At 43.7% G+C, this 14,050-nt stretch overlaps 2 protein-coding genes across 3 annotated transcripts; both read right to left on the minus strand.

The window, feature by feature from the left end:
- Window positions 1-20: 20 nt before the first annotated feature.
- On the minus strand, window positions 21-6,306 carry LOC133956549 (syntaphilin). 2 transcript variants are annotated; one of them, XM_062391688.1, is made up of 5 exons: window positions 6,048-6,306; window positions 3,262-3,369; window positions 3,039-3,167; window positions 2,682-2,831; window positions 21-2,515 (listed from the first exon to the last, which is right to left on the minus strand). In XM_062391688.1, the coding sequence occupies exons 2-5, from the start codon at window positions 3,303-3,305 to the stop codon at window positions 1,273-1,275; spliced, it is 1,566 nt and encodes a 521-aa protein (XP_062247672.1). In that variant the 5' UTR covers window positions 3,306-3,369; window positions 6,048-6,306; the 3' UTR covers window positions 21-1,272. The 2 variants fall into 2 exon arrangements, with proteins under 2 accessions (XP_062247672.1, XP_062247673.1); XM_062391689.1 differs by lacking the exon at window positions 6,048-6,306 and having other exon boundaries at window positions 3,262-3,386.
- Window positions 6,307-6,976: 670 nt separating this feature from the next.
- On the minus strand, window positions 6,977-12,673 carry rad21l1 (RAD21 cohesin complex component like 1). Its single transcript, XM_062391687.1, has 14 exons — window positions 12,597-12,673; window positions 12,176-12,341; window positions 11,964-12,093; window positions 11,466-11,565; window positions 11,241-11,344; window positions 10,643-10,750; window positions 10,228-10,329; window positions 9,950-10,054; window positions 9,393-9,622; window positions 9,199-9,277; window positions 8,926-9,071; window positions 8,701-8,811; window positions 8,404-8,478; window positions 6,977-7,826 (listed from the first exon to the last, which is right to left on the minus strand). The coding sequence occupies exons 2-14, from the start codon at window positions 12,320-12,322 to the stop codon at window positions 7,647-7,649; spliced, it is 1,617 nt and encodes a 538-aa protein (XP_062247671.1). The 5' UTR covers window positions 12,323-12,341; window positions 12,597-12,673; the 3' UTR covers window positions 6,977-7,646.
- Between the last annotated feature and the right edge of the window lie 1,377 nt (window positions 12,674-14,050).

Genomic DNA, 14,050 nt, shown 5'->3' on the forward strand with positions numbered 1-14,050 from the left:
CAGCCTCATCAATGATCAAACCTTATACCAGTAAAACCTTATGGCAAAGTTCCCTGAAAGCTAAAACATTGCTCTTTTTCCACGATAAGGCTAAAATCTACTGTACATACAATATTTCAGTCGACACACTCAAGGGCCACTTGTCAAGTCTATGATACACATTGTACATGGTTATAAATATGAGTACGTTGCTGTGAAAGTAACCCACACTGACACGCAGGATAACTCTCTTACTTCCAGCTGTGCAAAGACCTTTCATTTCATGTTGAAGTTGAAAATAAATCACGATATAAAAAACTATATCCTTCATTTGTTCGGCTGTGTGGATCACAAAGTAGTGGAAGTTAAATCTAAATACCTCTCCTCTAAATTTAATAGAAACATGGAACTGAAGAGATGTAACCAGATGGCTCATTTAAGGACGTCACGTATATATTTATGTTTAAACTGCAACGACGACTGATCGGCTGTAAAGATCTGAGCTTTCATGAGTTCATCATTATCTCTGTTATGTCAAACATTAACAGGGCCACGCCCCCATTTATTCTGTAATTTTTGGTCATTGATTCTCAGTAAATGAATAAGTCGTGTTGATGTTCAGGGTGAATGCAAAGAAATAGAGTCGGTGCAGTTTTAAACTCTCATCCTGATCGTTTGTTTCTTGGCAAAATATCACTGATCTTTCTGTTTTGCACCTGAGAACTAGATTTGATGCACATGCTCGAGCTTTGAGAACTTAAAAGCTTTAAAACATTCAGTATTTTCATGGGAGGAATTTCAAAATAATAGCATTCCACTTCTTACTCACTGTGCTATAAGTCTATTTACTCTCTGCTTTAGTCTCTCGACTAATCATAGACTTTTGAATGGTTGTTATGGTGATATGATTATGATTAAAGTGGAGAAATATTCGGCAGCAAAAAATATCTCTTCCTCAAATATTTTAAATTAAATAAACTCAGTTCTTTTCTTCATATAAAATCCAGGTTGGGGCTTTTGAATTCAAGCAGGAGAACCCAACCACATGGTGGGTTACATGCAAATTGCAATAAAGAGAAAACCATTGAAACTGCAGGCAGTCAGTACAGTACATTTAACTAATGCAGGTATTTAATAAGGTACAACTAATCCTCTGTCGTCTAAGGCATGTCCACAAACGTAAGGGGGCTTTAAAATCTAAAAACCTAATCAGCAACATGACTTTAACTGAAATCTGATGAGAGCATGTCGCTGCTGTGAGGCCGGCGGAGGTGAGAAGTTGTTTTCCTAATGTCAGATTGCTGAAGTTCCGTTCATGTCCGTGGGCCTGCGTCCCCGGCCGGCTCCCTGCCGGCGCAGCGAGTGGAGGGCGACGGCGCAGCAGCCTCTGAGCAGGGAGCCGATGTGATACACCGGCAGGACATCCCGGGGTGCCCCTCGACACAGCCACGCCATGGTGGGGACCACTGGCACTGCCAGGGCCAAAAGATCCACCAGGAAGTAGCGGCTCCAGTGGCACAGCTGAGGGGAACGCCCTTCCTCTCTTGCTGCTTCACCTTCCTCCCTGTCGTCCTCCTCTATCTCCAGAACCGTGGCCTCCTGCCTCACCGGCAGTGGAGCTGTGGGGTGGGGTTGGCAGGTGTGTGGCTCTGCTGGCATCTTCACTACCTCCTCCCGTTGTTCCCGTGGTAGCGTCTCTAAGCTGAATGAAGGAGGAGACGCAGGAGGTGAAGACGATGGGAACAGATGAGGCTCTGAGGGGGGGACGTCTGCTGTGGGTAAAGAGATGACACTGAGTTCTCCTGCACTGGTTTCCTCACACAGCCAGGTCATGGTGGGGCTGCAGGCCTGGGAGCGGACCTCTGGCCTCTTCTCTGCTGCAGGAGAAGGAGCTGGGACCGGGTCAGTGACTGGGACTGGAGGAGTCACCGCTGTCACTGGGACCTCCTCCTGAGGTAAGTGCAGGAACAGGTGATGGTGGGGTTGGTAGGCGTGTCCACTGCACCTGCAGCTGCTGCTGCTGAGCGTGTGGCAGGAGTGTGAGACTGGCAACACGGCCCCCCCACTGCACAGCCTTTCATAGGTGGAGGAGCGAGGGGGGCCTCGGATGTGGCCCTGTGGCGGCAGCTGCTCTGACAGGAGGGCCGCCTCCAGGAGGAGGTGGGTTTGTCCTGCTGAGCGAGGCGCTCCACCCGCCTCAGGAGCGTTGGGGCTGCGCTCCAGATGCAGAGCCTCGCTGCTCATTCGGGTGTGGGTGGTGCTGCGGCTCAAAGTGCTGGCTGGTGAACAACCACAGGAGCGAGACCTGCCAACGGGCCGAGCTCCCAGCAGCCCGGAGTATGGCTTGTGGTCGTGGGGGTCTGGTTCCCGGACACTGGGGGTCGACCTCCCTGACTCCACCACTTCCTGGAGGTGCAGGATCTCCTTGCGGGCCTCTTTCAGAGCCAACTGGGCCTCCACGCGGTGGCACTCCTCCTCGATCCAGTCTTCCTGCATCCTGTACAGCTGGGTCCTCAACTCGTCTATTTCACAGTCCCTGACAGAGTGGGAAGAACAATTGTACAGCAGATTTATTTACCTTTAGTCATTTATTTTATGCAGAAACCAAATGTGATAGTTTAGTGAACAAGAAACGTATCTAATATATTTGCATTAAACTTGTAACTTGGCAAATTGTGATATGAAGGGCAGACATGTTTCACCTGTGCTGGAGTCTTTCCACATTCTCCCTCAGCCTGGCTCGAAGGTGCCGTATACACACCTCCTTCTGTTGCAGGGGCGTAAGGTACTGCTCCGGGGTCGGGGGCCTGATCCCATGGTTGTCACTGCAGGTTGTGTGCCGTGCCTGACGTCTGATCACAAAAACACACACACACTTACACTAAGGGCTTTGTTTAATCACAAATGAGAGCTGACAACTGTGGCAAAGATATATAGATAAGATATAGCTGATCAGTTTAAAGAAAACCAACCCAATGACCCTTCAATAAACCCCTGTGGTATAGTTTAATGATCAGTGCCCACGTTAATGGAGTTGATGTATCTGATGTATCTCTCACCTGGGTGTAGTGGGATACGTCCGAGCTGTGAGGGTCTCCTCTGCTGCCCGGCCCCGACCCGGGTAGGTCTGGGTACTAGATGTGTCGATGGAATATTTCACGCTGCCGCCACCGGTGCCAATCGAGCGCCTTGAAGGGGCGACACCAAATTACACACATTCACCGAACATACAAACCAAATATGACATTGAGGAGCTCAAGAGGAGAGGCGAGACAACAGTACCTGCGCTGACCTGAGGAGGGCTTCCTACTCGGAGTGAGAGACATTGATAACCTCCAACGTCCCCACTGCAGTCTCTAGAGAAAGACGCTAGGAGCCCTCACAGCCAAACTGGGACGAGAAGAAGAGCAGAACCAGAGAATCGAGGACATGAAGGATAATAAACAATGACAACCATTCGTCCCCTCATCCAGATCTGCCTCAAAAATGTAATGGCTTCTTTCCTGACCCATAAAACAACCTTCCACCAAGTTTCATGCTAATCAGTAACTAACACATAGACAGACGAGATGAAAACACGACCTCCTTGGTTGAGTTAACAACTGGAGCAAAATGAATCGGCACCATTCAGTAAAGAAACAAGATATTCATTGTACGACTGGTGGTCTTCTGCCATGATGTGCTTCTTCACTCAGTGACAGTAGCGTGATGAAGGATGACAGCGGAGGCGCGCAGCAGATAAAGCCTCGTCTCTGTGCTGACACAAAGAACGAGTTCACGCTCCGTGCAGCTGTGGCTCTGAGCTGCGTCGCCCCGTCCGCACAGCTGCAGGGAAACGTGGTAAACCTTCACAGTCACTGGAGTCAGAGGGCAAAGGAAAGTGGACACGCTGTGGCTGGTAAAGAGAGGAGGAGTCAGCGGGGTCAGTGCAGTGAGGTCAGATTCAGATGGAGCTGGTCCCCCACAGTCATGGCCTGCACAAGTAATCTGATATGAGAAACTTTGTCATCCATGTTTTTATTCCTGGGCTGATTAAAACCCGGCCTGCTTTGTGAAAAGAGCTGAATCCTTGTTTTTTCTGGGAAGATGTTCCAAAATGGATACAGACACTTAGACTTTAAATAGGTGGGTTGTCGTGATTCAGCCTATTTCAGTCCTGGTCGGGCAGTTGGGTGTCACTGTGTGCATCACAGCCAACATGGACAAGAGAAGGAAAAGAGGGAAGATGTCTGAGGAGATGAGGAAGGAAGGAATTACCTCTGCCAAGGAGGTTATGTTTTCATCAGTCTGTGATTAGCAGCATTGCACAAAAATAACTGGACAGATTAGCATCAAAGGAAGGAAGCGATATGACTCGAGAATAATCCATAAAATCTGAGCACAGATCTGGATCAGGGGCCACATCCAGGATTGTTTTTCACTTTCTTTAATGATGTGAGATAAAATGTTTTTCTGAACCAATTCCCCTGAGAATAATTCATAGATCTTGATGAAAACAAAGTCAGACATATGAAGTGGCTCCATATCTATGAATGATCACACTGTGGTGCTGCTTGATTGGATTTAAGAGAACTGTTGGGGCCTTGATGGAGCTTTGTTCTCTACCGAGTGACATTCTAGTTGGTGTTTATTGTCATGGGACTAGTTGACAATAACACAAATGTACAACATCAACTCCCTTCTCCTATAAAGCTGCAGAGTTGACATTAGATTTCTGGCTTTCTGAATACGCTGATTGATATTCTAGATGACAAGTGGCAAACTCAAGGCTGCAAGAGCATCTCCAACAGCTCAATGATCACATGGCCTTTAGCTGCTGATACGATGAGGACGTTTAAAGTTTCATGGGGCTGTATTGAAAACTGACCCCGGGTTGAAAGGGAGAACACTTTGAATTGTGTAAAACCAACAGAGGAAAACTTCCAAACAGAAACAGGATCCTCCGAGATCAAGATACAACTGAGTCCTGTCACACTATCAGTCGATTTCTGAATGAAAACACAGGAAGGAACCACATTTCAAGAAACAACTGGACTAAAAACAAATGCTGCTAAGTCACAACGCTTCTTGGTGAATCTCCACAAAAACAAATCACATCAGCTGTGTGTTCACAGAGGGGAAAATAATAATCTGTAAAGAACCGAATCCCTGCTGGGAAACATGGAGGACGCTCAGTCCCTGTCTGTCAAACAGAAATCAGATTATCCAGGAATTACTGCCCTGTGTCAGAGAGCTGTCATGGCTCCTCCAACAGGAGAACAAACACAAGCAGCTGAAAGCAGGACATCAATCCACAAGAGTAAAATATACTGTTGAGGAGCCTACTCCAGTTGGACATCTGTGTAAAACATTGAAACATCTGGATCTTAAGTAAGTTCACAGGTTGCCTACCGGATATTAATAATTTAAATCCACTCTTACTCCCATAAGCAAAGCACCACTTATATATTTAATTTAACTGCAGGATCGGATCTCAGGGAAGCTGCTGATCTGGGCCTGGATCCAACCTGCAGGTGGATAAACCAGTGAAGAGGCTGCAGACACAAACAGACCGAACCAGCATCGTCCTATATTTACATTCTAGGACAATGAGACAGGAAACCTCAGCCTCGTCTCTTCTGGCTGCGCAACAAGTGGCAGGTCCGTCATTGGTGAGAAATACGCAATCGTCTTACGTAAGTGAGAGAGCCGGTGTTTACTGTGGAGGCGAAGAGGAGCAGGGGGGGGAGGATGGAGCAGGCGGAGAAAACTGTGCGTAAAGATACGCAGAAATAATAAATCAGCTGGGGATGTTATGAGAAATAGAAGTTGTAAGGATGAACAATCTTCATGGCATTAAATAAAAAAATGGTACCTAGAATGAATGATGAAGAGGATGATGGTGATGATGATGATTCCGGCAGAAAGTCTCATCTCGTCTTTGCGTAACGCAGCAGAGAAGTCTCCAAACAGGACACACACAAACAGCTGACTAACACATGTGGCCCCAAGCTGCGTCCCGCACACCAGGACCACCGCAGCTCCCCGGGACCTGAAGACGCAGCCTCCATTAAACATGAGAACTCTACCATGTCTGCCGGTGGAGGTCGCGGTGCGTCGTCGTGGACAAGCCTCGGTTCCAGCAGGTGGTGCCCGCAAGAGGAGGAGAGGATGCTGCGGCTGCGGCTGCTCAGGCTCCATCCTGCAGCCATGGAGCCCGGAGATGAAATGAGGCGTCTGCTGCTGCTGCTGCTGCGTCGCTGCCTCTTAAAGAGACAGCGGAGGGGAACAGTCCGATGAGGTCGGTGTTTCAGTGCGAGGAGCGATGATGACAGATGAGGTGAAGTGTAAGAAGTGCAGCAGTGACAGAATGAAGTGTTCCCTGAACTCCACAGGCCACAGTTATACAGCTGTGTGGTTCCTGCGCAACAGAAATACATGAAAAGCTTTATTTGTTATAGAGATTCTTATTATGTCCTGTTTCTGTCCATGCATCATCTATCTTTGTGAATGACACAGAAGTTCTAACATTTTCTCACCTCATAAACAAATATATACTGTATATAAATTATATATTATTTAACACGTAGGGCTGGGCTCAAAGACTGTAAGTTCAAAAAAGGTATCAAGCTAAAATTTTAAGTTGACTCAACATTGATAATTATCAAACATAATTTCTCATTGTTTTAATTTTAAGGTTGAATTTAGTTCCTGAGGGAAGGTCTTCTTTATGAGCATAAAATGACTGACAACTAAATATCTATCAATTAGTGGTAATAATTGTGTTTTACTACCCAGCCCAATTAACACATTAATTAACATCCAATTTTCAATATTTCATTATTAAAAATACTGAATATAACATGTAGACCATTAGAATAACCTGTATATGAAGTGAGCTGTATGACCCAAACCTCAGAGAAATTTAAAGTGATGTTAGTAAAACAATAAACCGTAAAGAAATAGTCAATATTCAGTCTCCTTGGTGGGAAATATATTTATTATACTCCCTGTAACAGAATACTTTTTAAACATATATACTTTTGAATAGGACGTGTTGGAGAATAAATAACTCTTGGCTGTTAACCAACAATAAATCCTTCACTTTAAAAAGGAATTAATTTTCAACATTTACTTATTTTCAAAACGTCAACTCCAATGACACCTGGTGCACAGCAGGTCGAACGGGATCTTGAGCTTCTGCGTTTTTAAGTTTGACTGTTTGAGGAGCAACAGTCTGGAATAAAGAAAAAAAACTGAACAGGCAGGAAAGTGCTGTACTAAAAGATCTGTATAGGAACAGCTGCATAACCTCAGAGGTTACTGGAATAAAATGACCATTACCACTCGGAGGATCTTTGAGATCTTCACTTAAAAAGATTTAAAAGCTGTGGAGCCCGAACCAGCTGTCAGGTAGCGTGAGAGGTCGGAGATGTTACACAAACAGGGTGACAAAAATGTTTCAGACAAAATGTTCTTTCATTAATAAACGGCCCCATTTCATCACAAAGGAACTGTTGCCAAGAACAAGCACAGATACTATGTACAACCTTAAAGACACACAAACATATTAATATTTCAGAACATTCTCCACCCTTTGCTTTTGTCGTGAGTCAGAACCAGTAGAACGAAGTCTTCAACGTAACCATGAACCAAAGCTGGAATTCTCTGATGCTTATTTGTGTTTTTTACAAATCGTAAAACTTCGGTCCTGGCGTGGCGAGGATGTCCTGGTAGGCGGCGCTCTGCTGCAGGTGGAGGGCTTGTTCCTTCTTCAGGACCAGCAGGCAGAAGAAAGTGGTCGCTGCCTGTGAGCGATTGCCACCTTCACAGAGCGCCTCCAGGCTGAATGTGGTTTCACCGCTGCTCTGCTCGCACACACACACACACACACACACACGCACACGCGATAATTTAATTTCCCAGCATCATCCCTAACCCTGCCCCACCCTCCTCATCTTTAAATCCCTTTCCCCTGCAGCTGTAGGTTTTCCATGTCACAAAGAGTACCAGCTCTACCTCACATACGACACACACTGTAGGTCTGAATTATTACAGTTTACATATAACGTGGGTAGCTGGAGTTATTACCTCTGCCAAGGGGATAATGGTTCAGTCTGCATTTGTCTGTTAATCAACCAGTTACACCAAAACTTGGAAGGCTGCAGTTTAGCTGCGATCTGATCATTTGTAGACGGGGGGGATATTTCTTTGACATAAAGAATGTGAGATGTGCGTTTATGAAAGAGTTATTCATTTTGTTTGCATGTTGAAGGGACTGATATCTATGAGTTTGTGTATTTGGTGAGGATCCAAATAAAAATCTGTATCTACTGAATTTAAATGTGGTTTGTACTGTTGGGCCTTGGCGGAGGTATAAGCTCTTTATAAGTATCCCCTCTAGCTGTAATACTAACATCTAATCATTTATTTTTAGGTCCTTACTTTCAGGCTGTTCAGAAGCTTGTGTGCTCGCCTGTTTATCCTCCTCTCCTCAAAATCCTGGCTGTCCAGCATCGACTGTGTGTTAGAAAAAGGAGCATAATTCACTGGAGGGCGCTGGGCACAGGTCCAAGGCAGCATGTGAAATTAACCAACGCCATCTGTCAGAGGCTGATGGATTGTTGCTCGTCTACGTTAACATCCAATTTCACAGATAACAACCCATTGTTAATACACTTTGACGCCGAAAGAGAAGGTCGGTGAAAGCTGGAGTCCAACAGAGTGTGTGTTCAGAAGCACCTGGGTGTGCAGCGCCGTGGACTCAGTCTCCAGCTCCATGGGAGACAGATGGACAAACATGGAGTCTTCTGAGGGAAGTTCTGGATATAAGAACTCCAACGTGTTTTGATCCTGACAAACACACAGACCCACAGATTATTAACTCAGAGTAAAATAAGAGAAAAAAGCCTTGTGGATAAGAGACTTTAATCTGTTCCTCTATACACCAGAGATGCAGCCACTTACTTGTGGGTGATATGAGTTTTCCTCATGCAGGTTGTTGTTCACTTCATAGAGAACTATCGGTTCGGTGTTGTTTAAATTTTCAGTGTCGACCGATGAATCCATGACACAGATGTTTTTTGAGGTGAGGGCGCTGAGGCTCTGCTGAACTATACAAGACATCACAATGGAGATGGGATGAGACGAGAGACCGAACAGAGGACAACAAACACTCTACACAAATTAATAACATCAGAATTCATAATGGTTTCTCACTGCTTGCATGTGTATGTCTACCTTCATGTCTGCCCTGACGCATCTCCTCCACCTCCTCATGCACAAAACATTTCAGCAGGAAAATACTCTGAGCAAAGAGCTGCAGAGGCAAATAGATGAAAAACTCAAAGCAGTAATTTTAACCCAACGTCCACCAGAGATGATGAATCAAATAATTATATGATACAAAACCAACGGCACAGAGATAACTTTACCTCCTTTATCTGTGGAGCCGCTACAGTGGAACATGTCTGTGCAAAAAGTTTGTCTGCCCCCCCGCTCTCCTTCCACTGCATGAGCTGCACGGTCGGCGGCGCCATGTCCAACGGGGCGATCAAATCCGAGAAGTCACAAAGCTGCTCGTTGATAGATCTGTTGCTCAGCTCTTTGATCTCGTCCACAACCAGCTTGCGTTTCCTCCTTCCCCTCTTCTTCTCCGAGTTTGCTGAAGACGTAGAGTTGAGTTTCTGTTATTATTTATTTATTTAGAATGTATAAAGAAGTTTATGGTTAAACTGAAATTACATTTCTTTGTGAGGGTTGAAATGACCATCTTAGGAATCATTTCAGAATTGGAAGTTGTACTCCCTCATACCGTTATTACACCCTCACTTATCATCATGTATAGATTTATAAGCATCGTGGATGGGTTTAGTCTCTGAGATTCGATTGGAGCATTTCTCAGAGCTCCTGAATTTCACATGAACTAATGGTTTGAATCCTACACATTTGACAGGTAAACAAACAGTGTGAGGTGCGTGTTTGTGCCTACGAGTGGTTGTCACAGGTTCCAGGGCAAAGGCCTCCTCGTTAATAAGCAGGCTGGTCTCGTTCAGTGTCGAGGTCTCTCCCTCAACTGGATCTCTACTGTCAACATCTGGAAAACATATGGAGTCAAGAGCTTAATTATTATGTTTGTATGCTAATGTCTGTGCCATTAAAAAAACATCATCCAAAGCAGTTACTGAAAATACAAAATAGGGAACCAAATAAGTAAGAGCAGCTGCTTTGTAAATAATTATGAAATGTTTATCCTGATGAATGAATCACCTTGATGATAATTGAGTGTGAAGTTCTCTGGACTTTCGTGATGAGGCTCGTCTGAGACGAAGTTGGTGGATTCAATGTGATCACTGGAGTTTGTCAGAAAGTCTACAAGGTCGGTAAAAAAAAAAAAGATCTGGTCACTGAAGAGAATCACCATAGATAATGACTAGTAAAGATTGAATCTTGCAACATAACTGCACCATTGATGGAAGAAAGCAGAACAATTGTTGTTTCCACTGCCCCCAAGTGGTGAATAGAATATACAGCGTGTTAACTGTCAGGTGGTTTGGGAAAATGCTTCATAAGCCAATTATCAACAACAGTGGATCAAGTTGAAAAACACAAACACTGCATTTTCTTCAGTTCAAAATGGTCAATATAAAAACGTGGCAAAAAGTGAACGATTTACAATAACTACCAAGTAAGTCGTACGGTCTGTCCTCATCTCCAAAGGCGTCTCCCTGCTGTGCCAGGCTGTGGAAGCTCATATCCAGCAGGGAATTCTGGTGGCTGTTGGACTCGCCTCCTACAAATCAGAACAATCATCGGGAAGGAAACACAAACAAACTATCAAGTGACAAGTCTCCACAGAAAACCAGCTGTAAAGGAGTTGATTTATTTTATTGTTTTGTTAAGTGTTGGGGGCTGTAATTTGTCATTGATGTTTCTCCTCCAGGAGTATAACATATTTGTTGGTAGTTAAGGGATTTAGTTTGCTAGCTACAGAAGCAACCATGTTCATTATACTTAAGAAATTGTGAAGCTCATTTATTATTCATGAAGAAGATATATATCCGGCTGTGGCTACACCGAAACGTTTCACTGCTTTTGGCAGAGTTATTAAAAAAAAGGATTTGTTGACAATATGGAGAATTTCACCTGATTTACTTAAAAATGTAACTATAGCAGACATGTTGAATACAGAAATAAACTATTGCTAAATAAACTGAACTTAGAAAGCAAATAGCCACAGCACGTCAAATGAGGAAGCGCCATGGAAACTAACTGGTTCCTACCAAAGTCTGCCAGGGTCAGAGTGTCTTTTCCAGAATCCTCTTTTAGAGTGATTTCCTCTGTTCGACACTGGTTCAGTGAGTAGTGGTCCACGACATCTGTGTTACTGGTGTCCCCGTATGAGGAAAACAGTGAAGACAAGGACAGAAAATGTAAAGATCAGGGTTAAGGAAACAAACAATGAAACCAGAACATACACGTGCTGGGGAGCAGGAGGGAGCTTTTACCTGAGAAGCGGCAGCTGGGCATCGAAAGAAGTGAAGTCTTCGATCAAGGTGATCGCCGTCACTGTTGCCTCGAGCCCCTCAACAGGCAAATCTGTCTGACCTGGTGTGTTAAAGATAAATAGAGCAATCAAGCAGTGCAGTTGGAAGTTGTAGAGATGTGAGACAGATGGAGGTAAGAACAGAAGAGGTCTGAATATATTTCTAATATTCTCATTCATCCCATGCATCCCTATTTAGCAGGATTACACAGAAACTACTAGACAGATGCAGTGTGGGTCAGGAAAGCACCTTTTAAATATGGTGCAGACCGGATCAGATTGTGAGTCATTCATGGACCTTGAGGCTAATATATATCTGTGTGCTATTTAGAGCAAACCTGCATCTTATGCATTTCAAACGTGATTCCACAAGGGGACTGTTGGGGATTGGGGCTTGGTGCAACACACAACCCAGGTTTATAAACAACAGCTGACACACACTGTGAATTGGTGCAGTTACCTGGTCTGAACGCTACTTTCATCTGAAGCAGGGCATTGCTGCAGTCTGCAAACAGGTACTTCGTTTTCCTGGAGTAGATCCGCACCACACCGAGGAGCAGGTGCCCTGACGTGCGCAAACCGATTTTCATCTACACAAACACAGACACACAACATGTCAGACAGCACGCATGCACCTGGAGACACAACGTGAGGTCAGATGTCCTCTCACACCTTTGGAGAAATTATGTCTTGTATCGTGTCTTCCAAGTTGCACTCGAACACATGGGCCTTGGTGAGCTTCCGCTCCCAGTGCGCCGCTAACCAGATCTTAGCTAGCGGCCCGCGCTTGGACGTGAACAGCTGCGTGTAGAACAACATGTCCGGGGGAGAGTGACACCTGTCAGAAACACCACAGGGACAACAGAGACAGTGTTATGCTAATGTCAGCTAGCTTCGACATTAGCTAGCATGCTCGGGTCAAAGTCGGCTAGCTCGGTGTTTGCTAGCTTACTTCAGGTAAATGCTAGTTTTTATTTTTATGGCGGCGGCGGAACACGTATCAGACTTTAAAGTGGAAATTAACAGGGTTTCTTAAATTAATTCTTATATAAGTCTACAGAACTAGAACAACAACAACAACAACACATCTCACCTGAGAAAAGAACCGCGCGTTTTTTTTGGTTTTGCTGCGTCACCGCAGGAACAACGCGGATCCGGTGAGTGCGCACTTCTTTTTTGAAATTCAACTTATTTTCTTGTTATTTTGTTTTTAAGCTATAACCGATATAAGTTCATATTTTGTAAAAGTAATCAGGCCGAATTTTGTGTTTATATCCCCTGTTTGTTGTGTTGTGCTGCTTATGATGACAACTGTCGATACATGTATTTTATGCTGAAGGGGAAAGTTAAAAACACGAGGATGAGACGTGAAGTTCGGGGCTGTCGAGGAGCGTCTACTTCCTGTGAAGTATTTATAAGCGGGTTTATGGACCTTTATTGTTGTTATAAGAAAATGTCACATTAAATCTGTGTGTGCGTCTGTTTGTTAGGCATAGTACATAGATATATATATATATATAGTGCATTTTTATTTTACAGTTTCATTTTTATGACTTGTCTGCTAATGGATCAATAAAGTTTTATCTTATCTTAACATTTTTCCTTACATATCATTTTCTTTTCTTTCTCCTAATTTATCTTCACCTGATCTTATCTTTTTCTTTTCCTTATATTTATATTTATTCACTCTGTCTTCATCTTTATCTTTATCTTATGCTTTTCTTTTCTTTACATTTGTCTTATCTTATCTTATCTTATCTTTTCTTAACTATCTTTTTCTTTCCTTTGTATTTATCTTATCTTAATATCTTTATCTCATGACTTATTTTCCAGGTGACACATTGTGACTTTAGAGAAGTGATGGATATTGATATAGTTCAATAAGTCCAGCACTCAATTGACAGATAGCTTGTTTCCAGCTGTGGTCCTGACTCTGTGTCCGTATTAATGTGATCGGGGATCTCAATCCAGATTGTGTAAGAATGACAAATGACTCTTTCATATCTCTTGTCTGGTCGTTTCAGTCTACTCCTCCTGCTCGAGAGCTGAGTATCAGAGAATTTCAAACGACAACTATTAAAAGAAACTTCCCAGAGAAGAAGGTGAGTGTGACACAATTTTAATTTGTGTTTGGGTTCAATCAGTTAAATGAAACAAATATTTTTAGATTAATTGTTTTTATTGTTAATTATGTGTTCCTTCAACAAATTATGGAAGTGGGATTTGAGTCCAGAATTGTTGTTTTACTCCAAATTCGTTTTTTAAATAAGCTCTCACATTAACATATTATACATAAATCTGTTCACTAGCTTTTCCATTTATATGCACTAGAGGGCGTCAGGGCATAAGCAGGTAGTCACTGAGACACTGACTCAGAAACACAGTGAGGCCTCCTACACATCTTTAATGTAAGTGAGAATGGTAGGTTTAGGTACAGGCAGTTAAAAAAAACACAGGTGTATGGATTTTGTTTCCATGCTTCATAACTACATTCACTTTCATTAGAGAGTGTAAGCGTGAACCTGCCAGATACGACCGTGGACGTTT

The sequence above is a fragment of the Platichthys flesus genome, chromosome 7, assembly GCF_949316205.1.
Source record: "Platichthys flesus chromosome 7, fPlaFle2.1, whole genome shotgun sequence".
Lineage (NCBI taxonomy): Eukaryota > Metazoa > Chordata > Actinopteri > Pleuronectiformes > Pleuronectidae > Platichthys > Platichthys flesus.